The sequence below is a fragment of the Eulemur rufifrons genome, chromosome 29 (assembly GCF_041146395.1).
Source record: "Eulemur rufifrons isolate Redbay chromosome 29, OSU_ERuf_1, whole genome shotgun sequence".
NCBI lineage: Eukaryota > Metazoa > Chordata > Mammalia > Primates > Lemuridae > Eulemur > Eulemur rufifrons.
The window spans coordinates 98432916-98458081 of record NC_091011.1 but is presented as its reverse complement, the minus strand read 5'-3'; the positions used below and the strand labels follow the sequence as shown (position 1 = coordinate 98458081).

The window sequence follows — 25166 nt, the reverse complement described above, 5'->3', positions numbered from 1 at the left end:
CTCAAGCAGGGCAGCCCATAGCCTTGCCGACCTCCCAGCCCCAGACCTGCCCGCGCCGTCCGGAGCCCGGCCTTGCACACGACGCAAGTCCTGCCTTGCCATTGCGCACCACGTGTTGGCAGTGGTCCGCTCAAATGGTAGCCGTGTCCCCACTGCCCTGGACACAGCCAGGTGGGAACGCCTAGCCGAGGTTCTCAGCCTCGAGGGCTATTGCCTGCAGCCAGCTCTGTGCCAGACAGTGCGCCAGCCTCCAGCTGCACGTGCCGGTCACGCCAGCTGCTTCAAACAGAAAGGAATTGAATGCAGGGGTATTCCGGTCTTCCTCTGTGGCCCTCAGGAAAGCGTCCCACCTTACACCGGTGGGCTCTGTCCGTTTCTGGAGTCTGTCCTGCACCACGAGCACTTGCGGTTGCTGCCGTGCCTGAGTGTGTGGACCTGCAGGCTCTCGGCTTCGCCCGCCTTCGGATGATCGTCCCTCTGTGACCAAAGTGCTCCCTCGCTCCCCTCCCAAAGGGCTCAAACGCTGGCGGGGAGGAGAAGCAGAGGGCAGGGCCTGGCCTGAGCCAGCGCTGGTGTCGGCAGAACTCACCTTCCTGGGGGCAGGACCCCCGGCACAGCTCTCAGTGACAGCTCGATGACACGCCGGGCACAGGCTGGGGCTGCCCCAGCACAGTGTTGAGCCTGGCGTTAGGGAATTGGGGTGTGGGGGAGCTTTGCGCTTGTTTGCTTATGTGGGGGCAGCCTGCTCCGTGCCCTTGGCGAGGGGCTCGCGTCCAGCCGCCTTTGCTGCCTCAACACAGCCTCCCTCCCTCCTCAGCCAGGGTCACCCAGGCCACCTCCACCTGCTGTTCCCCAGGCCAGGGTCCTGTGCCCACCGACCTCCTCAGTCACGTCCTCCCAGGAAGATGGAGGTGGGACCCTCCTGTTCCCGGTGCCTGCAGGACACTGGGCCGGGGCCGAGCTCTGGGCCCCTGGCTGGGTCTTGCTTGGGAGCCGCCCAGTGCTTGTCCCCTCAGTGCCCAGCAGGCCCTGGGCCCTGCTTGGTTAGGCCCACCTGTGACCATCTTCATCTGGGGCTGGGGTCTCGGCACGTTCTGGTCTCCACACCAGCCACAGAGGGGGCGGCCTTTCTGACTTGCCTGGGACCTGCCGCGGCCCCCACGCTGCAGGGGGAGCAGGCTGGGACAGTGAGCTGCAGCCACTCCATCGTGCTGGCCGGCCCTGCACGGTGGGGCCCAAAGGCACCCGGACGGCCAGGGTGGAAACGCAAACCCAGGGAAGGGGAGCGAGTGTTTGCCTCGAGTGCGTGTGCGCCTGCGTGTGCACACGTGTGTGAGTGCATCTGTGCGTGCGTGCATGGGCATGCGTGTCTGATGCACACCACAAGCACATGAGCTCACAGTCACCTATCAAAGTCACAGAGCGTGAGACAGGGCCACTAAGTCTGTGCCCCTGTCCCCAGGGGCTGGGGAAAAGGCACATTTCTGCTGCCAACCAGTTTTGGGGACCCCGACCTGCCTGCCCAGCGTTGTTCTTCCCGGCGGGGCCAGCAGGGGGACCTTTCCCGGCTTCCTGCCCTCTGGCCGCTGCCTGGACGAGGGGTTAACAGCCCCTCCCCCTCCCCAAAGCAGGGGGACTAAAAATTCATGCTGTCCCCAGGGGATGTGGGAGGAAGGGGTGACACAAAATTAAAAGGGAAAGAGATAATTTTAATCCCTTTGGTGGAGGCTGCAACAATGTGGAGAGCAAAGGGCTGAGAGTTTGTCCCATTAGACTGAGGCGTGAGGACGGACTTTGCCACCAGGAGCCGGGAATTACAAACTGCATGTTTTCTCCTCTAAGTAAGAAATTTGCCTTAATCCCGTAGGTATTGCTTCTCCGGGTAAAGGTGCTCAGCTTTTCATAACCCCTGACATTGTGGGCAAGTGGATTTCAAACTTGATTTCAACTTTTGCCTCTCGGGGTTTCACCCCGGACCAGGAGGATGGGGCAGGACTCCCGCGAGGTGTCGTGTCGGGGACCTGGACGCCACACGGACTCTCACTCGCATCCCCGGGGGACCCTGTCCACCTTTGGTCAGCCGAGGTGCAGGCCTCTCTCGTCCCCTCACCTGGGCACACACTTGAACAAAAAGTGAACAGACGCCACCTTCGTTTGGAGAATCGCCGTGAACGTGGCGCAAACTTCCTCCTTGGCCGATGGGCGTGCTCCGAGAGGGAATGGCAGAGCAGTCCGTTTGTTTGCCAGCTGGAAACGTAGGCTCCTTCCCTCCTCTGCCCGCTCCTGGAGGAGAAGAGGCCGGGAGGCCGGGAGAGAGAAGCCCCATCAGCCTCTGTCCCGGGCGCGGGGTTGGGGGTGCTGCAGGGGGGCGAAGCCACGTGGAAACCGTCTCTGCAGTTTCCCGCGCGTGGCGGGTGCCACACGGATGTCGTCGGTCTGTGGTTCTGTCCTTAGTTACTCTACTGCAACAGAAGACTCTCTAGAGATGTCCAGATCTTTTATCTGCACGTAAGGACCTTGAATGGGTATCAATTTGGGATTTTGTGGTTGTTAATGAGCTTGATAAAGGAGAAATTAGCATATTTTGTTTCTGACCACAGACCGAGGCAGGTGGCATTTGAAGGCACGAATGTTCCTATGTGATTCATGAGATGAACTTTGTTTGTGATGTTTCCCGAGGACTCTAAACACCCCCAGCGAGGAGGGAAATCGCCGCCCGTTGCCAGACTGAACCCCACTGCCATGACCACACTGCCGTTAGTATGATGTGGGACGATTCTGTAGAGTTATTGTGAGATTTTTAAATTCCAATTCTTTTCAGTTGGGTTTGATTGAAAAACAGTTTCCAGCAACAGTTTTTAGGAGGAGGTGTAGGTACCATAAATAAAGCCGTGCATAATTGGGGTCCCAGATCTGACTAGATGGAGAACCCCGTCAAAGAATCGTTGGGAAGGACAATGACCTAGAGAAAGACACAACCCCCGCAAGGTCACGCAGAGACGCAGCTCTCTTCTGTAGCAGGACCGATGAAGCTTTCTTTGTCGTAACTCAGCTATTAGAAAAATCGTGCTGAACTTTCAGAACCGATTTTTTTCCTCTTTACATTTTAGTACCATTTTTACTTATAGGGGGATCCTCCTAGACATTAATCTAAGCGAAATCCTGTTTATTATTTTGAACAGATGTTTACGCGTGTCCTGTTTTGTTGGCTTAGGCTGCCCGTCTGGAATCCAGGGTGGCCTCGTGCTTGTGCCTCCGCGTGGCATGAGCAGTGGGAAGCCCGACGTCCACAGGGAGGATGTGGCTCGTTCTTGCTGAGGTTCTGTGGCTCCCGGACATTCTAGGTTGACAGTGGTCAGAGGCTCAGGCTTATGTCCCTCTAGGGAGCCGCTGAAGCAAAGCAGCCCCTCTCCCGCGCCCGGGGCACTGCCCGGGAGCACCAGGGCCGCGGGGCTCTGGGCCGGACACTCTTGCTGGGATTCGCGTTTGCTGTCTGCGCCATTCGATGGTGAGAAGCTGAATGAGGCGGTGCTCACTCCCTTAGGGCCACCGAGCTCCCTTAGGGCCACCGAGCCGAGGTGTAAATAGGGAACCATCCCTCGTTGAGCACACCCCGTGTGACAAAGTGCCGATACCCTAAACTGCAGACAGGGGAAGAGGAGGACGCGCTTTAAGCAGCACAGCAGACTGTTCGCTGTCCAAACACTGTCCTGCGCTCTAAACTCGTTCCCTAAACCTCCCAAATCCAAGTGTCACCACTAGTCCTATCACGTGCACATTGTTTGGCCTCTATTCCTTGATTTTTTTTTAAATAAACATCTAGCATAGAGAGCAGAGAAGATTACTTGTCAAGAATTTGCCATAGTATGAGCCCAATTTTCCCTTTTTGAAAAAGTCTGTCTAGAATGAGAAGCCCACTACCAAAGAGAGGGAGTGGAAGGTCTCTCTCTCGTGGCATCAGGGGAGCGCACCTGCGGGGACCAGGCAGGCTGCGGCCAGGGACAGGCAGGCTGGCTCTGGGCTGGGTTTAGAAGCCAAGGATGCCAAAACATGGCACAGAGGGTCCCACCTGGACAGACGGTGCAGAAGGCCCAGGGAGGAGACGTCAGATGGGACGATGGGACGGCAGAGCCTTTTGTCTCGTTAGCGTTACTGAGCACAGGTTGTGACCTTTGGAACCAGCTTCTGTAGCAGTGGCTCTAACTGGGGGTGGTTCAGCTACTGGACATCCGCAACGGCTGGGGACATTTCCAGCTTTCACAGCCAGAGGGGAGGGTGCCACGGCAGCTAGTGGGCGGAGTCAGGGATGCTGCCCACACCCCGAGGTGCACGGGACAGCACCCCACACGGGATTATTGGTCCTGCGTGTCAACAGTGCTGCGAGTTCAGAACTGTGTTCTATAAAAATCAGGACTTTTCCTCACTTGGGTCCAGAATTCCAGTGTTTGGAGGAAGTCAAGGCCGTGAGCAGAGACAGAACGGCCCTGCTGGAGTTGCCCTCGAAACGCTCGGACTGCAGTTAGATCCGGTTTGCAGAGAGAGACACCCGAGTGCTGTGAAGAGGTTCAGGTGCACGGAGGACCATGCCCAGGCCTGGGGAGGCGGTGCTCCGGGTTGAATAGTGTCCCCCCAAATTTGTGTCCTCCCAGAACCCCAGAGTGTGACCTTATTTGGAAATAGGATCCTCACAGATACTATCAGTTAAGATGAGGTCATCCTGGAGGGGGTGGGCCCTAATCCACGGAGTGGCCCCTCATAAGACACAGAGACACAGGAGGCAGGACACCAGGTGACAACGGAGGCAGAGCCTGGCGTGTCTACACGCCGAGGAACGCGGAGGACGGCCAGCAGCCACCAGAACGGGAAGAGGCCAGGAGGGATCCTGCCCTAGAGCTTCGGAGACTGCACAGCCCTGGCCACACCTTGATCCTGGCCCTCCCGCCCCCGGAGCTGTGGGGAAGTGAATTTCTGTAGTTTCCAGCCACCAGTCTGTGGCGCTTTGTTACAGTAGGGTGACGAACACAGGCCCAAGCTCCTGAACCCGCGGAGCAGGAGAGGCGGCTGCTGAGGCGGCAGCGTGGCAGGTGGAGGCTGCAAATCCTGTGTGTCACAAAGTTCCCCACAGAAAGCTGCGCCGGTGGACTCGCTGCAACGCGGGGACACGGCCACGCTGGGCTCCCTCATCCCGGCAGCCATTGCCCGGGGCCGGCTCGTCCCCCTGGTCTCCCAGGTTCTGAGCCCGGAGTGCTCATTGCTGGGGGAAAGCTGTTTTCTCGTAGGTGGAGAATCTTTGTCTGTGACCAGGTCTCCAGCAAGAGAGATTTAAAAGTCCAGGATGGCCATGCGTCGAGAGCGATGGGACCCGCGTGGCGCTCCGTGGACGCAGAGGACGGCACGTCCTTCAGTGTCTCTGCACCCGTGGCTGCCTTGCCCCGCACTGCCGGGGGCGGGGGTCTCATCATGTGCTGCCGCCCCCGGCCGCCTCCTGCTGGGCTGGAGCTTCCCTTCTCCGCTCGGGATCGAGAAGCGGCCCCAACACGGCCCCACGTCGTGGTGGCCCATTTCCTCTGCCAGTTCCCACGAGGTGTGGCTCTCCGTGGGACAGGAAGGGACAGTGACGTGTGACTGGCAGAGCCGGCTTCCCAGAGCAGCGTGAGCCCACCTGCGCAGGATCGAGGGGTCTGGGCTCGGGGACCTGTCCCCGCCGCAGTCCTGCGTGGCCGGTCAGACGGATTTAAGTGAGTGAAGCAAGGGCTGGTGTGGACAGGGCTCCAGCGGAGAGATTTCAGATTTTATATTAAAAAGGGCCTTATTCTCCTGCCCATTGTTTAAGCCAAGTGCAAAAAATAATTAGGCTCTTTGGGCCCTTCTCATGCCCTTTTTCCTGAACTTTCTGAAAACATCAGAGGGAACTGTCGCGTCTGGGCATTCTGGAGAGTTCTGCTGTCCCTCCTGCATGGAAATGTAGAGGTAGGGGTCACTTTCATGTTTTAAAGGGCACTGGGTTCCACCGATAAGACCGTCTTCTCAGCAGGGCGGCCCTCGGCCTGTCCCGCTGCTCCAGGGAAGAGCCGGAGCTCCTCACGATGGCGCCTCTGAGAGGCCGCCGCGACTCTGTGGGCTCCTGGGACGTCCCCAGGTGGGGTCCACAGGGGACCAGGAGCCCTGGGTTGGCTTTGAGGGCTCTCCAGGTTGTAAGCACGCTGGACTGGTAGAATGCGCACATGTCTAATGACTCTACTCTGGGTTTTCAAAGGTTTCTTCATTAAAAATTTTAAATTACAAAAGTAATCCATGATAATTTTAACCAGAGATGTATGAAGATGAAACCCGCCCTTCCCCACCCTGCTGTACTCCCACCCACTCCAGTAAGCCACGGGAGGGGCACAGCCTTCCTGGCTGGCGCCAAGCTCACGCACAGGTAAACGGCTGCACGTTTGGTGTTTTCTCTGCCATTTTGAAACAGTAGAGACGTCACGCTGTATACATTCCTCTGGAGGATGTGGACACATCCAGTGAGTTTCAATGTTTTCCTCCTGCAGTGTGCTGGATTGCGTCCCTGAATTCACATGGTAAAGCCCTGACTCTCCATGTGACTGATTGCAGATGGCCTTTGAGGAGGTGATTAAGGTTACATGAGGTCATAGGGGTGGAGCCCGGATCCAATAGGACTGGTGTCCTTATAGAAGAGGAAGACACTTGGGAGGCTGAGGCAGGAGGATCGCTTGAGCCCAGGAGTTGGAGGCTGCGGTGAGCTGTGATCACACTGCTGCACTCCAGCCTGGGCAACAGAGCGAGACCCTGTCTCAAAAAAAAAAAAAGAAACAAAACCCAAAAACAAAACAAAGAGGAAGAGACACCAGAGGCCTCTGTCAGCCAGTGAGGCTACTTCTCAAGGAGGCCCCTGTCTGTAGGCCAAGAAGAGAGCCCTCCCCAGGAACAGGGTCATGCAGCGCTTTGATCTTGGACTTCCAGCCTCCAGGACTGTGAGGAAATAAATTTCTGCCATTGAAGCCACCTGATCTGTGGTATTTTGTTGCAGCAGCCCCAGCAGACCGAGCACCTCGCTTACCGAGAATACATCCTGGACGTCTCCAGGCCGATAGATGGGATCTAACTCATTTTTAAAAACAGCTGCCCAGTATGTGGCTGTGCCCAGTCCCCGGGCCGTGCTCCTGTAGATGAGCTCGCTTGTTGTCCCCAGGGCTCCGCTACCACACAGCAACGTCACCACAAGCCCCCTGGATCACGCGTCCTTACGAATTTTCAACCTGATTTCTACAGGACGGATTCCTGCAGCGCGAGGGGCAGAGGGTGTGTCCGTTTTCCCCGGAGCTCATGTGCTGGGCTGCTTCCCCAAGGAGCACCGTCTGTATTCCCACCGCGACGGGTGAGAGACCTGCTCTCCTGCAGTTTTGCGGCAGTGGATAGCATCACTCTTTTAATTTCTTCTAATCTAAGAAGTGAAAAATGGTATTTCACTGTTGCCTCATTTTCCCTCTCCACTACTAGTGAAGTTAAGCCTATTTTCACTAGCGTGTTGTTTATTTAGGTTTCCTCTATTTGAAGCTGCTTGTTTTTAGGCTTTCCTTGTCATTCTGTTGGGTTGTTTGCTTTCATCCTTCTATTCTTTTAAATATCACTGCGTAGGCACAGTGACGCTCTGACCCACCTGAGGTGTGCGTTCTCCTGGGCTGGGATGTGCCTGTGGCTGCTCCTTCCGCCACAGACTGTCCTCCTGGCTTTAGAAGGTCCCCGGTCCTTTGTTATACAACTAGTTTCTGAATTTTCTTCCAATAGTTTGTGCTTTTATTTTATGCTTAGATCATGGGTCTATGTGGAATGTATTTTTTGGATGAGCATGAGGTCACATGTGCTGGCGCCTTCATTAAATAAATCTTACTAGCCCCATGCTGAATTGGAATGACACTTGGTCACCTTTCTAAGAAGATGAATTTGTGGGAAACAGATGTCAGACACTCCCTCAAACCTTCGGAACATCAAAAGTGTCTTTATGGCATTGTTTAGAACGTTTGTTGGCCTCTACATTTTTCCCAGCTGTTCACGTGCTGTGATACATCTCTACCCTCAATTACATTTGCCCTCCCTTCCCGCCACTCCGACCCCGTCTGGGTGCATCAGCCATTCGTCCTTCGAGTGAGGTGCCAGTGCCCGAGACTGTGCTCATCCCGGCTGGCTCCGACCACTCGGCAAGAACAATTTCACAAGCCTGGTGTTAGAGGCTGCACAGAAGTCTAAATACATTATGCATCGAACCTCGGAATCTGTAATTCTGTCACACTCAAAACAAGCTGTCAAAACTCTCTGGCATGACTTATCCTTAATAAATCCCTAGTTCTGTTAATTGCTGCTTATTCCACTGAATAAGAATTGTTTGAAGCCACAAATCGGGTAAAGAACGGAGGATAATGGGATGTGCTTAGAGGATCGCACTGTCCCCCCAGGACAAAGGAGCCCTAAGTCACACGGGCACAGTGAGCCTCCTCGGGGGGCGGGGATGGGGGTGCTGGATTCAGCGGCCACAGCTTGGAGTCGGCTGTTTCCAAATGGTTCTTTCCACAGAGCGTTGGCAGGAGGGTGACACGGAGGTTTTCTTGGGGAAAGATACCCGAGAGGGGAGACTGCATTCTATGATGCTGATTGTTCTAGAACCCGTGCGCGTGGGGGCACTGCCTGGTGCTAGATGTGGCTGGGGTGCCGCAGGAGCAGCCCGGGCAGTGTGCACGGCAGCGTGGACAGGGGCAGGTAGCTCTTTCGAGGGCCGCAGAGGTGCCCAGCACCTCCATGGAGCTGAGAAGGTGCTCACTGCCTCGGGCCGCTCACACGCAGAGAAGGGACCTGGCATCAAATAGACCTGGCTCATCTTGCGGCTGAGGCACATAGTTTTGTGACCTTGGGCCAGAGCCCCACCCTCTCGGAGGGTGTGTCCCCCAGGCCCCCTTGAAGTGAGACGGGGCTGCCAGGCTCGTGGTGTGGACCAGAGCAGGCAGGACACCCTGGCGTTGCTGTCACCACCCACCACGGGCCCAAAGATAGAGGTCAAGAGGAATTCAAGTCCACGGGCCCTTAGTGCGTGTCCCCAAGGCGCTGGCCACGTGGTGGCATGGGCAGAGGCACGGCCTGGGGTGTCAGTCCCAGCCCGGCCTCCCCTGCCTGGGGTGTTTCTCCGGGCCAACGACGTGAGCTGGTAGTACCCGCCTCGCCGGCTGTGATATGTGCAAAGCCACATTCCTGGCGCCCGGCCCGGAAGGCTCGGTCGATGCCAGTGGGCAGAAACGCAGCCCTGGGTAGAGGCAGCTCCGCTCCCCTTTTGGGGGCTGGGGCTCTGTGTGTGTGTGTGTGTGTGTGTGTGTGCACACGTGTGCATGTGTGCACACGTGTGTGCACGTCCTCCAGGAGAAAAGCACTGTTGGCGTCCAGAGACAGGAAGGCGACTACGGCGGGGGCAGGAGTCGTGGGAGGTCTGTGTCCGAGGAGCCATCACCTGCCCACACAGGTGGGCACCTGCCAGGCAGGGTGACGTCACACACGGGGCGGGGCCATGCTTGGCGCACACTGCAAAGCAGACGGAGGGCACCTGGAGCAGGGGTCTGGTGGCTTCTCCGGCTCCGGGGCCCTGTCCCCCCCATTCCACTCAGCCGCAGACAGCATGCAAATGGTGGGGGTGGGGCACGGCTGCGTCCCGCACAACTCTATTTACGGAGGCTGAAATTTGAATTTCACATTATGGTCGTGAGTCATGAAATGTTATTCTTTTGACCTTTTCCACCCTTTATAAAAGTAAAAGCCAATCTCAGTTCACCCATCGTAGCAAACAGGTGGCGCCCAGGGACCCTGCGCTAGAGGGAGGCTGCTCCCAAGGCCACATGCTCCTTGTGCGGGTTCAGCTAGGAACACGAGTCCTGGGGGGACAGGGACCCCCTCGTTTTGTTCACTGCTGTATCCTCGTGTCTAGCACGATGCCCAGCACATAGTAGGTGCTCAGGAAACTGGCCGCGTGTGGGAGTTTCGGCATTTAGGTTGGTGACTTGTACTAGACTCTCTATCCCGACGTGTCTCGTCCTCTGTCACTCTTTGGCCCCTGCTTGTGAAGACACCTGGTCCTGCCCACTAGGAGACACCACTTGCTCTTGCTGCCCTCAGCCCCCGGCTCAGGACTCCTGAGTGGAGTTTACAGAGCGCACTTGGCCTCCACAGCCACAGAGCCCGGCCGCACGTTTCCTGGACGGCTCGAGGACTCTCAGACCTGGAAGAACGTTAGACTGATTTCTTCTCTTCAGGGGCTTTGTGGGGGGAGCATTCTTACCCCGACTTTAGAATCGCAACCCTCTTCCGAGGGCCGGGTACTCACCACCAGAAAGATGACGTTTACCCAGGGCAGTATCAGGAAGGAAGGGATTTAATGTTATCTCTTGGGATTATTTATTTTTAATAGTGGAAAATTTATTCAAATGGAACAGAACTATCTCACATCTATCTAGTTTTTTTAAAAATTAGCAAGGGCCAAAGTAGCAAATGACGTGAAGGACTTAAAAGGGACGGCCGGTAGCCCCTACCCAAAGGTGCTAAGAAACGCCTTTGCACCGTGCCTGCCTCCCCCAGGCCGACGCCGTCCACAGTGTCGGTCCTGCCGCCGCTGCCACGTGAGGAGGGGACGCAGTGGCCGAAGGCTTCTGAGGAACCTGACACATGAGCTGCCTTTCTTGTAGCTGCTCCTCGTTAGAGTGGGCGAAACCGTTGAAGAAATTCATGCTGCGATGTGGTTTGCAGGTTACGTTACCGCTGGCTCTGCCAGCTGCGTACGGTTCCATGCTGCGGCCAGAGACATGCGGGAGTGGACACCAAGGATGACCGAGTGACCCCGCATTTAGGAATATGCTCCAAGAAAATAATCTCACAGGGGAAAACTGGCACACATACAAAAAGCTCAGATCATTTTTAAAATGTTGTCAATACCCAAAATGCCCCAAAGTGGAAGAGCCACGAGACGGGCCGCGCATTCTTACCGAGCACCCGCTGCCACGAAACGCGGAGGCGGAGCTGTGTGGACCAGGAAGAATCTGCAACGTGGTGCTCACTCGCGGGGTGGGGCAATGAAATTGGAGTCACGTGGGAGTGGCGGCTGGAAGGGGCGGTTTGCTTGTCAGCGGCTGAGACTGTGAGGAGATGTCCTCCCCTTCATGTTCGAAGTCCATTCCTTGAGGAAAAATAGCATTTTATTGCATGCTTAGCTTGTGAACATACTGTTTTATGGCAACCCATGGACACTCGCGGCTCTGTTGAGGTAAACAAAACAAAACAAAAAGATTTTATTTAGCAAGAACAACACTGATTTATTAATTTTAATAGTCCCTTTTTTCTTTGCCACTGATACAGGTTGGGTTTGGTCTCAATCAGCTCTTTACATTTTACGCTCACTCTTTCGAGGCCAGCACAGACCTGCCAGGTGCCCTTAGACAATCGGAGAAGTCACAGGTGGCCCCCTCCTACCCCCTGAGGCACAGGGGTCTCTTCCAACACTTCAAGAGTTTCGGATGACCCAGCCCTTTTCCACCCAAAGCAATAACATGTCTGTTCACAACCTGCTCAAAATTCGGTATTTTGGAGACAAGGAAACTTCTGAGCCAGAAGATGCAATATCTTAAGTGTTAAAAATCATTTCTAAATGGTTTAGATTTGGCTCTAGAATGGCCTGAATTTGGTGTGTTGGAGAAAACTCGACCCCTTTCTCTTCCCAGCATTTCTTCCTCGAGGGTGCGCTGCCGCGGCGGCCCACGCGGAGGGACGAGCGGTCACACGGGCTGCTCCGTCCTGAAGCGCCTCCGGCACAGCCCTGGCAGTGCGGAGACCCAGAAACAGCCACCCGCCCACCCAGAAATGCAGGGGAGAAGATAATGACACGGAGAATGATCTCAATAATTTTGGGAAAATGTTCAGCTCTGTCACATGATAAAAGATCGACTCTTAAGACAGGTGCCACGAACTGCTGAGATACCACTTGTCATCCTTCTCCGCTTCTCCCAGTTCTCTTTGTGCATCAGGGACACATCTCCACCCTTGAACTGTGCTTTCTGATTACCGACACGGTGTCCCACCGAATCCAGCACCCATCGCGGTGTGGGAGCGTCTGGCTCTCCCAAACTCGCTGTGTTTATACTGTTGGGGTCTGAGAACTGAGGCATCTTCTTCAGCTCATCCCAACGTTCTGTTCTTAAGGACAAGGCTGCAAATCAGAAGCTCTTGGTACCAAACGGTCCTTCTCCGGTTTCTGCATCTTCCTCTTTCTAGATAAAGCACAAAAGCGGGTAATGAGAAAGTCGACTCCAGTAGCTACCCACTCCTCCTCCTCCTCCTAACCCCGAGCTGCCCCAACATGTCTGTGCACACAAGTCACGGGGGAGTTGGTAGATCTGGCTGGGCTGGGACTCTGAGTTACTGGCAAGCCCCGGGGAAGTCCTGGTGGTCCGCGGACCACACTCTGAGTATAAGGATCGAGCTGCCCCGTGGCTCCCAGATCTGGGGAGATGGGAAGAGAGGGGGTGGACAGAAAGGGCTGCACAGACACACACTTCAAGCCACACTGACGCAGGTGACCGGTGTGCCCATGTCTCAGACACAGGAAGGATGATGTCTCTCCTCCCTTATCAGTAGAAGACAAAAATCACTCTGTGCCTCTTAAATTTGTGTCAGTTCCAAGGTGTTAAAATGTAAAACAATCACGGCCCGTCAGAGACGACAAGAGTAACGCTTCCCCCTTCTGTACCGCGTCGAAGCTTTGAAGGGTTTTCCTGTCAATCACTCGGCTTGATCAGACACAGGGGCACGGTTATCGTCACCCGCTTTTACGGAAGAGGACGCTGGAAGGCGGGAAGATAAAGCCGTCCCCGTCCGTGGTCAGAAGATAAATGAAGCTAGACTAGAATCTGGGGCTTTGAGCAGGCCAGGCCCGTGGCCCCCAGCGTTGCCATGTTGCCGGGAGAAATGTGGAGGGAGGCTGAGTCGTACGAACGTGCAGGCGCAGACCGGGCGGCACCTTCGTGTGGCCCGGCGTGAGGCTGGCCTGGCCAGCCATCTCCCCGCGGCATCTGGGCCTCTGGGAGTCCAGTCGTCCACCCCTGGTGAAGGCTCAGTTCCCTGGGCTTGGCTGGAGGCCGGAGGCCGTCGTGGTCTGTGGCTGCACGTGCGTGCGCTGGGGCTGCCCCGGCAAGGCCCGCGATGCGGTCCCCGAACGACAGGAGCGCACTCTCTCACGGGGCTGGAGGCCGGAGGGCGGCACCAAGGGGTCGGCGGGTTCCTCCTGAGGCCTCTCTCCTGGGCATGTCGACACCGTCTTCTCCCTGTGTCCTCGCAGGGTCGACCCTCTGTGTCTGTGTCCTAATCTCCTCTTCTTACAAGGACACCAGTCACATTGGAAAATGTCCCACCTCAGTGACTGCATTTAACCTAATCGCCTCTTTGAAGACCCATCTCCAGATGCCCGTCCCTTTCTGAGGAACTGGGGGTTATGATTTCAACATATGGATTCTGGGGGGGACACAACTCAGCCCCTGACAGTGGCCCTACGTGACATGGCATCAGCCAGTCCTTGAGAAGTAGACCAGGAGATAGCATGCCCTGAGGACCGGCAGGCCAGGTCTCCGAGTGAAAGGCTGGGGTGGCAGGGTGCCCTGTGTGGCAGAGACCAGGCGCCCCAATCACACAGCGGTGACCGCATCTCCCAGGTAGCAGAGGCGACGCTGCCACAGCTCGGCCCGGGGCTTCCAGGAGGGCAGGTAGGTTCTAGGAAGGCCAGGCACCAGGAGAGACGCAGAGTGCCCAGCGGGGCTGCGGAAGTGGTTGGATCGTCATCTGGGATGAGGAAATTTCCCGGGGACGGGACATCAGTTCTGAGGCTCTGTGATCTGAGAAAGGGGACCCTGCCCTGCCATTAAGAGTCTCCCACTCAGCTAGGCCTCGGCCAAGGTACCAGTTGCTGTGGCGGGTCGCAGAGCATTCTAGACACCCCGGGGGCTGCAGTCAGGAGCCCACGGTGCCGGGCTCCCATCAGCTCTGCCCATGATGTCCTCAGTCTCCTTGTCTGAAAAATGAGGAGTTTACTCTGGGGTCTCCCAGGTTCCATCAACACCTAAGGTCTGTGCTGCTGTGGGGGTGGGAATGGAGAGGGGGATCCTGGCTGAGGGTGTGTGGCCCCATCACAGGCAAGCCCTTCCACCCAGGGTCCTCATCTGGGGAGTGGGGGCTAAAAACACTTGTCCTGTCACACTCAAGACTTGTGTTTTGGGATAGAATAAGGTAAATTTTACCCCAAAACATCTCAAATATTACCCAAATGATTTACAGATTCAATGCAATCCCCATCAAAATACCAATGTCATATTTCACAGATGCAAAAAAATAATTCTATGCTTTGTTTGGAACCATAAAAGAGCCCAAATAGCCAAAGAAATCTTAAGCAAAAAGAAAAATCTGGAGGCATCACATTACCAGACTTCAAACTATACTACAAGGCTGTAGTAACCCAAACAGCATGGTATTAGCACAAAAACAGAGACATAGACCAATGGAGCAGAAGAGAGAATCCAGCTATAAAACCATCCATATACAGCCAACAGATCTTTGACAAAGCAGACAACAATATACACTGGGGGAAAGAATCCCTATTCAATAAATGGCGCTGGGAAAATTGGATAGCCGCATGCAGAAGAATGAAATGGGATCCGTATCTCTCACCACTCACACAAATTAATTCAAGATGGATAACAGACTTAAATGTCATGCATGAAACCATAAGAACTCTAGAAAAAAATGCTGAAAAAACTCTTCTAGATATTGGCCTAAGCAAAGAATTTATGAAGAAGACCCCAATGGCAATCACAGCAACAACAGAAATAAATGGGACTTGATTAAATTAAAAAGCTTTCTGCACAGCTATGGACATAATAGAGCAAATAGACAACCTACAGAATGGGAGAAAATATGTACAAGCTATACATCCAGGGAAATGCAAATTAAAACCACAATGAGATATCACCTTACCCCAGTTAGAATGGCTTTTATTAAAAAAATCCAAAAACAATAGATGTTGGTGTGGATGTAGAGAAAAAGGAATGCTTATACACTGTTGGTGGGACTGCAAATTAGTATAACTTCTATGGGAAACAGTGTGGAGATTCCTCAAAGAACTAAAAGTAGATCTACCATTCGATCCAGCAATCCCACTACTGGGCATCTACCCAAAGGAAAAAAAGTCATTTTATCAAAATGACTACGCTACCCTTTCCAACTGGAAAATGTTTTTAAAGAAGAAAGTGTCTTTCTAGTCACGAGGAACCAAGGTATGAGGAATGTTTCTTGAGAAAAGGCTCTGTCCTCCCTACTGGGGAAAGGCCTCCATTCATCCGAGTTCTAGATTTTTCTCCTCTTTCCTAGCATTTTCGGTCACCAACACAAACCTGCCCGGATAGACAGAGCCTCCAAGAAGTCGTGGCACATCCCATCTCCCCGAGTGACTCCCCAGGCAGTTTGGTCCCTGTCCGTCGCCCAAGCCTGTGTGTTTTGGGATAGGACGTGACGGACTGACGTCGTGGAAGCCTGCTGTCCCCAGGCCCCTTGGGTGTGGTTCCCCAGCTCACGCAGGCGGCGTCAAATTTCCTGCGGCAGGTGTCTTCAGGCTGGCGCTGTGTCTGTGCCACTGGAATCACTCAAGCCCGTTCTTAGGATGGGGAAGAATCCCTGGAGCTTGGGCGGAGACCGGGATGCTGCGGCGTGGAGGCCCGGTGCGCAGGGACTCTCCCGAGGTGTGGGCCGGGGCTCCTGCGACATCGCCCAGTGAGCGGACGGTGGGGCAGGTTGAGCACTGTGTCAGCAAACCCTCAGCCACTCTGGCGGAAGCTGTCCCCGGCCCCACCCAGGAGCCATAGAATGCTTTCTGGTTTGCTTGTCAGCTACGAGGCCAGCGGCCGCTCCCGCATAATCCCTGCCTCTGCGCGCCCTCGTGCATGCATGTGCGCGTGCTCTGCTGTGCGCGCGCGAGATTGTGTGCGCGCTGCGAAGCGCCCGGAGTTTCTAGTCGTCATCCAGTTCATTTCCCCTTTTCCTCGTAGGTGTCTAACGTTTCGCAGGGAAATCTTGCCATCTGCCCACAAGTATTCAGAAGACAGAGTTGGAAGATGCCCTAATAGATCCCCCAAATGGGACTTTTCACCTTTTTTTATTTTGGGAAGTGTTTTTGCAGAGGTGGTTTTAAACAGATAACCACTCCCCAACCTTTGTGTTTTCAGTAACAAGATGGTGAAAGATGCAGATACTTCTTGGGCAGAAGACTGTAAGACAAGGAGATGAGATTGTATTTAAGTGATCTTTAGCTCAGTTCATAGACAAAGGGTTAGGTCACCATCAGCTGATGCTTCTTGGACCGCCACTGGGCACACGTTCTTTTTCAAAAGTTTTATTTTAATTTTTATGCTGAATCACGGAAGTGTCCTTTTTTAAAAAGTCCGAATTAGGGAAGTGTATTTGTCTGACATCAGAAGGGTCCAGTAAATATTTGTTGAACGATGAGTGAATTCCCGTCGTGCTCCCGTGTGCTGCGAGGTGCCGCCTCCGTCCTTTCAGGCTCTCCCACTTTTTCCTATCAGGCGCTTTTCCGAACCTGCGAAATCCTCCCAGCTGTGCTGACCGGAGGGCAAAGCCCAGCAGCGCAGTGTGAATCGGGTGCCCAAAGTCCTTCCTGAGAAGATCTGAAACAGAGGGTGAAATTTGTAGCCTTTTTCACGTGTGTAGTTGTATTTTTTTTCATGTTACCTAAAGTGTTTGAAAACTAAAGAGTTTTTTTTTTTTTTTTTTTTTTTAACTAGCAGAATACTTTTTAAAATGGGAAACCAAATGGCAGTGACAATTTTGTATTCAACAATGAAAGGAAAATGTGTTTTAACTTCAGGAAAAAGTAAAATTGAGCTAGAGGACCCTCCCTTCGGAAATCATTAATGCTGATCCATCGTGCATTTTTTTCTGTTTTGTCACTAAGTTGAAAATAGGCTCCAGAATAAAAAGATGTGATTGAATTCTGAAAAAAATTTCCCTCCAAAATCACGTTGTTCTTACTTTCATTACTATTCTTTTTACAACCTAAGCATATACATGATTGATATATGTCTATAAGTAATAAGAAACACTTGCAAAATAAATGACTTATTTCCATTATTCAAAATATAGGAGGCAAAATTTGGATGTTACTTTCACAAATGTACTATGTTGTTTGTGGTAAAGGTACTGAAATCTTTGTATTTTTCCCCCAAGGTTTTATGGATAGCACAAATTCACCTGTTCAAACAGAATTTATGGTAACTGGAAACACTAATGTTAATTCTGTTACACATTAGCTGTTTTTGGCTCCCCATAAAAGGCTACCTAAAATCTTTCTTATTGATTAAGTCCAGATGCAATTTTTTCTGATATACAGAACACTGGAAATTTATCAACCTTCATTATTCCTCATAGAAATGACTCCTTTGGATTTCTAATTATATTGTCTAATAAAACTAAACAGTCAATGCTATTTGCATATTATATGAAGAAGTGTCATACAACAAACTCATAGCAGTCAATTAACATAAAAGCTAATTACATATCTCATCAGCTTACAAGAGTTTCTGAATTCATACTTCCCCTGTTGTAGCCTAGAGCAAAGGAGCTTTGAATTTTCACTTCTAAATATTGACTTTTAACTAATATCAGCAGTGATTTCAATTTTTATGGATGAAAAGTTAGTGATTAAACTAGGTGCAATATTTGCTACAATGCAATTAAAATTTTACATTAACTAAACCTCTAGAAAGAAAATCTTTGCAATAATGTGAAATTAATTATCAGTCACTAAACAAGTTAAGTACTGGTTTCATATCTGCAGGACACTCCAAACTAATGATAAAGACGAGTGAAGTTTATTGGCGATCGTCAGACTGTAATGGCAGAGACAGACACACCAGGAGGGGAGTTTGCATGTCCAATTGTGCGCTGTAACATAATGTATTCCTGCCTGATTGCGATAGCTATCAGGCAAGAAATTTACTACAAGATTAACAGAGACACAGTAATGAACAAGCATGGGCAACACCCTGTAATTGGCTGTTATTAAAGTGTCATAGTGGTCTGTAATAAACTCCTGAGTCCCGGTTTTCTAGAGAAACCAAACCCAGAACTTTCTACTACTTTCTTCCATTTTAACGCTGGGGTATGGGCGCTGCCAGCCCGGTCCACTGCTCATGGAGTAACACGCGGTCGGAGCAAACCTAAAGGTGGAAGAACAGACACTACATATACAGAGTTTGCTTTGGAGTCATAGGTGGGTTCCAAAATTGGGAAAAGTTAGGGTTTATTTTGATAGAGGTCCTCCAAGATAGTAATGAAATTCTCAGGGATCATTTTTATATCTGTAACTTGTCCCTAACAAGTCCGAGTGTAAAAGCAATGGCAGATAAGAAAACCGTGTGCCAGTGACTGGGGTCAGGAGAGCCGAGGATGGCAGCCCTTTTCATTCATATTGTAATGAGGTTAGTATCTCTGAGACCGTCCTTGGAGGCGGAGGCAGAGCTCCTGTAAGATTACAATGGGAGATGCTGTATTGACAAGTACTATTCAAAATCCGCACAGTACAGAAAGGAAGACTTAGTTTTATTCCACTTGTCCCGATACCTATTGCACTCTTATAATCAAAACACTTTAAGGGGGGAGAGGCTCAATTATTCTAGGAACAATCTAAATTTACTGAAGGTAGTTAGCCAAGCAGTATCACTTTAAACTCTAATCGTGTACATTTTAATGTATAAAGAGCTGCAATGTATAAACATCTTTTTCTTAAATATTTTCTCAAAAAATCTGATGCTTTGGGATTTTAAGATCAAACACTTTTTTTGATCTTCTGTAAAATGAACTCTACTAGCTCATGTTGGCTGTGTTCCCCATCCTGTGTCTAGTGAACATTGTCACATAGTCTTCTTCTGAGCTATCCACCAGCGAACATTTTCTACTTTTAAAGAATGTTTACTCCAAAGGTGAGCTACCTACATCAGAAAGCCAGCCAGCCTTCACAGACTTACAAAATTACAGAAATTCACACGTTGATCCATTGAAATAACATATTTGTGTTAAAATAGGCACAATAGTACTATATTCAAACATGTAAAATTATACTTTCAAAATAAGAAAAACAATCCACCGTTTGGTGGGAAGTTTTAACATGGAGGACTGTTTTCGAAATGCCAGGAAGTAGGTTGTGGAGGGACTTCCACCATGAACATCATAATTTCACTCAAAACTTTTATGCTCAGCAATTTTTACAAACAGCTCATAATGTTTGGCCAATTTTTAAAAATAGTTTCTAGAGTGGCCTCCACTCAAGGTGCTATATTACGAGGGAGTTTGGTGTTCCAGAAGGGCTGAGTTTCTAGAAGCCCCCTCCCAGCCATCAGACGCTCTCCCTCCTGGCACCTCTGTCTTCCCCATCCCCCAATCGTCAAGTGTGTTTACTTTGCAGATAGGGGAAAGAGAGGGGAGGGAGGAAGGGGGAGAGACGATGAATTTCTTGATTATAGTTAGATTTTTTAAATGAAAGATTCTACTCTTGACTTTCAAGTAAAATGCTGTTCTGTGGACACCCAGAAACTACTGTGACTATCTTTTGTATGTATCAGATAAGGATAGAATACTTAAAACACATGCATGGTGGGGGCACCCCACAATCTTTCTGTTAATGATCTGCGTTGATTAATTCTAATTGAAGAATTTATCTCTGCATTTTATGCTTCTTCCAGTGGCGAATACAAGTTTAATCCTTAGTTTCTGTAAATTAATAACAGATTTTCAGTTTTGTCTGTGAATCTGTGTACTGGGCGTTGCGTGTGTTTTACGGCCGACACCGCCTCGAAGGCGTAGCCGAAGCCAGATGAGTGCCACTCTGTTTGCAGTGAGCTCTTCGAGCCACTTATGTCACAGTTTTTGAATGCAGACATTTTAAAAAATTAAAACATTAATGAGCTTAAAAAACTTGATATTTTAGTAAGTAAATGGGGTGCTATATTCTAGTTCCGTAAAGTATTTGGCTGCAAATCTGAATGCATGGGCCTTGCAAGCAGTCTTGGGGGCGAACGAGCGATAGCATTACCTGTGCACGTGGTAGGTGCAGCCGATGGATTCTCTTACTCTGCCCTCTCTCCAAGTCTCCTTCCAAATGTTTTTACAAAGTTGGCTCCTTATTGCAACTGGGGGCCGGCAGCGGTGATACCGGGGCGGGTTATAATGGGCCCTAGGCTTAAAGAACACAAACGACACCCACCACCCGCTTTCAAGTTAATGCTGCCGCTCCGGCAGATCAGATTTGCGGCCAGATGGCGGTGAAGCGCGGAGACCCTTTGTGCGCCCCGAGCGCCTGTGAATGCCGCGCGGTCGTTGGCACCGGAAGGGTTCATACTGCGCCTGAAAGGGGACAATGGAGGCTGGATATATCAACACTGCAGAAATCGAGTTCATTTGCGATTCAGCCCCTTTCTCTGCGGTTGTCATGCAAACTTCCTACTTTGATCAGCAGAGGGTGGAGAGGGAAAAAGCCCGCAAAGGCCGCGGGCTGCGGCGCGGTCCCGGTGCCCTTGGCGGCTCCACGCCCCTTCCGGAAGGAGCCGCGGGGACGCAGCATCCTGCACCTTGACCTGTCTAGACGGCCCCGAAGTTTTTGTCTCGGTTACCAAGGGCGAGGGTGCTCTTTGACCCGCGCCCGGGGCGGAGGTGGTGGCCAGAGGGTCCCGCTGCACTCGCCGGGCTCCGCAGGGAGAGGCGCGGGCCGTGCGCCAGCTGGTCCCGGAGGGCCGCGCGGAGGCCAGGGGCGCGGCGACACTGTCGCCCTGTCCCAACGGCCCCACTCCACCCAGCCCCGGGCGTCGCGCAGCTGCGGCGAGGGGACCGACGGGCCGACAGGAGCGACGCAGAGCAAGACTTTCGGCGTCTCCAACTTCGCCACGAAGTGAGGGGGGGTCTGAAACCAGACTGCCGAGTAGATGGATAAGAGCCATTTTCCGTGCTTCGTGCTTTGTTCTGCGTGTTCGATGACTTTTAAAAATGATTGTATGTGTATAGGTATAGTTGTAGAGTTTCTAGTCTGAATGTAAGTTTTTTTTCTGTCCACTTTCATATATATGCACTTTTTAAAACTAGAATTTAAGATAACCCATTACATTATGTGAATAATATAACTGTATAAATATTAGGAAAGTATGAATATTGTATAATACGTGTCTGCATTAATGGGGGTGGTATGTTTTATAGGTACTCACTGGAGTGAGTTCTCTGAAGTCCTGTTAGCATGAAGCCAAGTCTCCTTGCGGGTTTTTCTTCCCAGATTTCCCTGGCCCAGTCCGAGGCATTCCTAACAGACCTTCTGGACAAAGTCTGTGAGCGAATGAACGACTACAAGCTTGAGGAAGACCCTGTGACCAAGGAGAGAACTTTCAAGAGATTCGCTCCAAGGAAAGGAGACAACATATACAAAGAATTTAAAAAATTCTATTTTTATTCTGATGCTTACAGACCTTTGAAATTTGCGGTAAGCCCTCTTGTTTGAAGATGAATCACATGACTGATGCACACAGTTTTTTGGTACTCTTTTTTTGTTGATTGCTGCTCTTTTGTTGTTGAGTTTCTAGACACTGAACATGGAAATGCACGTTAAAACGTCACCTGTTTACTTTGCAGTCCTGCTGCGTTTTCGGTGTTAACCGTGCATTTAGTAACCTGCCTTTTGAGACCCGTAAGGGGTTGTGCTATTTTGTGGAGATCAATGGAGACATTTCAGTGATATTTTACAGCAAGTGCTGTTCACAAACCCCAGTGACTTGAAACCGCAGTTGCACCACGTTTTGTTCAAACCATTTTGCTTGGGTGGGGACGTGGGAGTAGGCTCTGTCGGTCCTGTTGCCAAGGAAGGTCTCTCCCAGGTTTCCACATAAGGAATCAGGGGCTGGGGTTTCTAGGTTAAAATACAAATTAAAACGAATGTCATTTTCAAATATTTATAGCCAAATGATAGAAGGAGAGTGACGCCATCATTTCTTTTTTTCTAAGGCTTCACAGAGGAGAGAGACTTTTCCCCCTGAGTTAATGCAAGTATTCTAGCACAAACTAAGTTAAACAAAGGCTTAGGTATGAGAATTGGCTTGATGCCAAATTTCCTTCCAGGAGAATGTTTATTTTTCATGATGCTGGCCCCTGGCTTGCTAGAATGTGCCTGGCAAAATATATTGCAATATATTTCATTTTACTCAGTGCTGTTGAATCAGACAAAGTGATGGGCAGGCCTGTTTTAAAAATGTATTAAGTTCACACATTGGCCGAAATGTCAGGCATGCTAAAACCTTGAAATGAAGGCTTTAGCTGACTTTTGAAGATTTCATTTTAATTAAAAAGTAAGGGCAATAAATCAGGGTTAAAAGTACCGTGGAATAGGAATGGCAATGAGTAAGTGTGTTTGTCTTTCACAGGTTTTAAATAAACACATTAAAGTTGAATTTAAATATTTTTAAATGCCATTTAAAAATTTTAGAGTCTTGTTTAATGAACTCAGAAAATGATTTACAAGTCTCTAGTGAATGCCTTTCAGTAATTTCACAATTCCTAAAAGTGTAATCTATAGTTCTTTAACAAAGAAACATACTCCAGTTAGAATCTAAGATTTTCAAATGCAGGAGCAAAGTTGAGCTCCCTCCTCTCTGAAATGTCAGAGGTTTTTGGAAAGTGAAGTGAAATTTTGGATGAATCTCTAAACGCTGTGAAAAGAAACTTCCCCACGTAACTGTCAAGCGTGTTCTCCACAGTGAGGTTGAAGATGCATTTGTTTTGATTGCTCAGAAGGCTTAATTGTTTTCACACTTTCAAGGCACAAAGTGGATTATTATGTTAAATCTGAAGGAAACTGGTTTAACCATTTCAAGGAGCTGTGTTCTTTAAATTTTTTTTTTTTAATTAAAAAAACTAAGACTTTTCAGCTCCCTAAATAGGAGGCCCATTGCTTCCCAGGACTTGCATTCCAGTTTAAGGAAGAGAAACAAGTAGAGCCAGGTTTATTCCTGAGCCTCACGTCTTTCAACACTACTAGTCAGTTAAGTCCCAGGAAAATGATGCAATTAACATTCTGGGAAGAGGGTTAATGCCATGCGATGATGTATTAAATCAAAAGGGCTAAGAAAAATGGACCACCTTGGCTACATAATTTCATATTTTTAGCTCATAAAATGTTACTAAGTCCTTCCTAACAAGGTGCCCCGTGAGTGTGCGTCTATACACATGTGTTGTTATTATGTTTCTGCAGTGTGAAACTATAATAGAAGAGTATGAAGATGAAATATTCTCACTTATCGCCCAGGAGGCACACTATCTGGCTGACAAGCTGTGCAGTGAAAAATCAGGTACTGTGTCTGATGTAACATGCTCTCCTCGCCTCCCGCGCTCTCCCCTCCGCCGCGCAGCATCTTGTTTGCAGCCAGAGCCTCTCGCTGCCTCCCTGCAGCCGGCGGCTCTGACTCAGGGTTCTGTGGCCTCGCTGAATCAGAAATGACACCGTGAGAGAGAGCAGATAAACAGGAATCACAGGGCTGTGTGGCTTCCCTCTTGACACTTTCTTTCCTCCACATTTTAAATGAATTCAGACATTCTTGATTTCCAATTGTTGGGGACCAAATTCTTGTTCAGAATGAAAAGAGTGCAAAGCCCCTTCTTTTAAAAAAAGTTTTAGAGATTGGCTTTTCTATTCTGAATCAGGAAGGAAGAATCTCATTTTATGACTTGAATATTTACTACACCAGCGGAAGGTGGGATTTTAACTTTGTAAGAAATTTTAAAAGTTTTCTTGTTTGGCTGGGGGAGGGGTGCTAGATATTATTTTTCAGCTTCCTTTCCTGTATCTATTTAATAATTTTTTTTGTGGCTTAGAGGGTAGAAAGTAATACTTAACTCATATTCTTAAACACACACACACACTCAGAAGCTAGAAACAATGAGCAGAACTTTATTGACTGTACACAAAGTTGAAAGACGTTATGACTGGCCCTCTCATCTGGTGGACTGAACACAGATCTTCAGTGACGTCCTTTGAAAACTTGTTTAATACGTTTATGAGAATGGAGTACAAACTGTGCATTCTTTGAAAATATCTTTGGGAAAAAATGAATGGAAATATGTGAAGACAATGATTTAAAGCCAGTGGAATACCTTTAAGTAACGTGGAAACTTGAGACATTTAGCATTTAGCAGTTGTTTACAATAAAGTATAATACACCTATATCCATTGCATCAAGTTTAGTGCCAAAGCCCTTAAAGTAATAGTGACTGCACATTTGTAGACAAATATTTGCGTCATCAAAAGTTACTGAACAAGGATATGAATCTCCCATTTAATAGCACAGGTAAATAAATTTTTCTTGCTCTGTGTATATATTTGGATTGCTTTCTGCTTAAAATCCAGTTTTAAGGGAGCTTGCAGAAGAGTGCAATGAAATGATGTAGTCAGGATTGTTCAGGAGTTTGTGAATTTTTTTCTTTGATGTCAGGTATATTTGTAGAAATTTGTGATGTTCGTAGCCACAACTTCCCAATTGTTTTTGAAGTCTTTCAAACCATCCAGAGATGTGCGTATGCATTAAGAAATAATCAAAAATGTGATGAGCCATATTTGAAATGTTGGTTTTCCCTGTTTTTTCCTCATAAAGGATTTGGACATGTCATCATCGTCTGTGACAAAATGCAAATCATTTGCTACATGAACACTCACTCAAATGTTCCAAAAGGACCTGAGAGAGTTTCACCAACTGTCATGGCAGTAGTTGCCCAAATAATAAGATTCTGGGGAAAGACTCTGCTCCCAAGTTCAGCAATTTCACTTAATTTCAATAATATTAACTACCTGTCTTCATTCCTTCTGTATAATTGGGATAAAATTAACATTAACCTTGAGAAAGTACAAGCTTAACGAATAAACCTAGGATATGTACAATATTGCTGGTAGAAGATAAAGCATGATTAGATAATTCTTAATTGACACTTGATTTTTAAAAAACCGATTAAGTAGTTTCTACTATAAACGGAACTGTTGAGAGTGAAAAGTG

At 49.8% G+C, this 25166-nt stretch overlaps 1 protein-coding gene across 1 annotated transcript in view; it reads left to right on the top strand.

Annotated features, from left to right (window-relative positions):
• The window catches only part of CNPY1 (canopy FGF signaling regulator 1), a 33139-nt gene that overhangs the window by 5775 nt on the left and 2198 nt on the right, over positions 1–25166 (top strand). Inside the window, 2 exon segments of the mRNA XM_069462474.1 lie at positions 21410–21613; positions 23375–23471. Coding sequence (XP_069318575.1) covers positions 21410–21613; positions 23375–23471 — 301 coding nt within the window.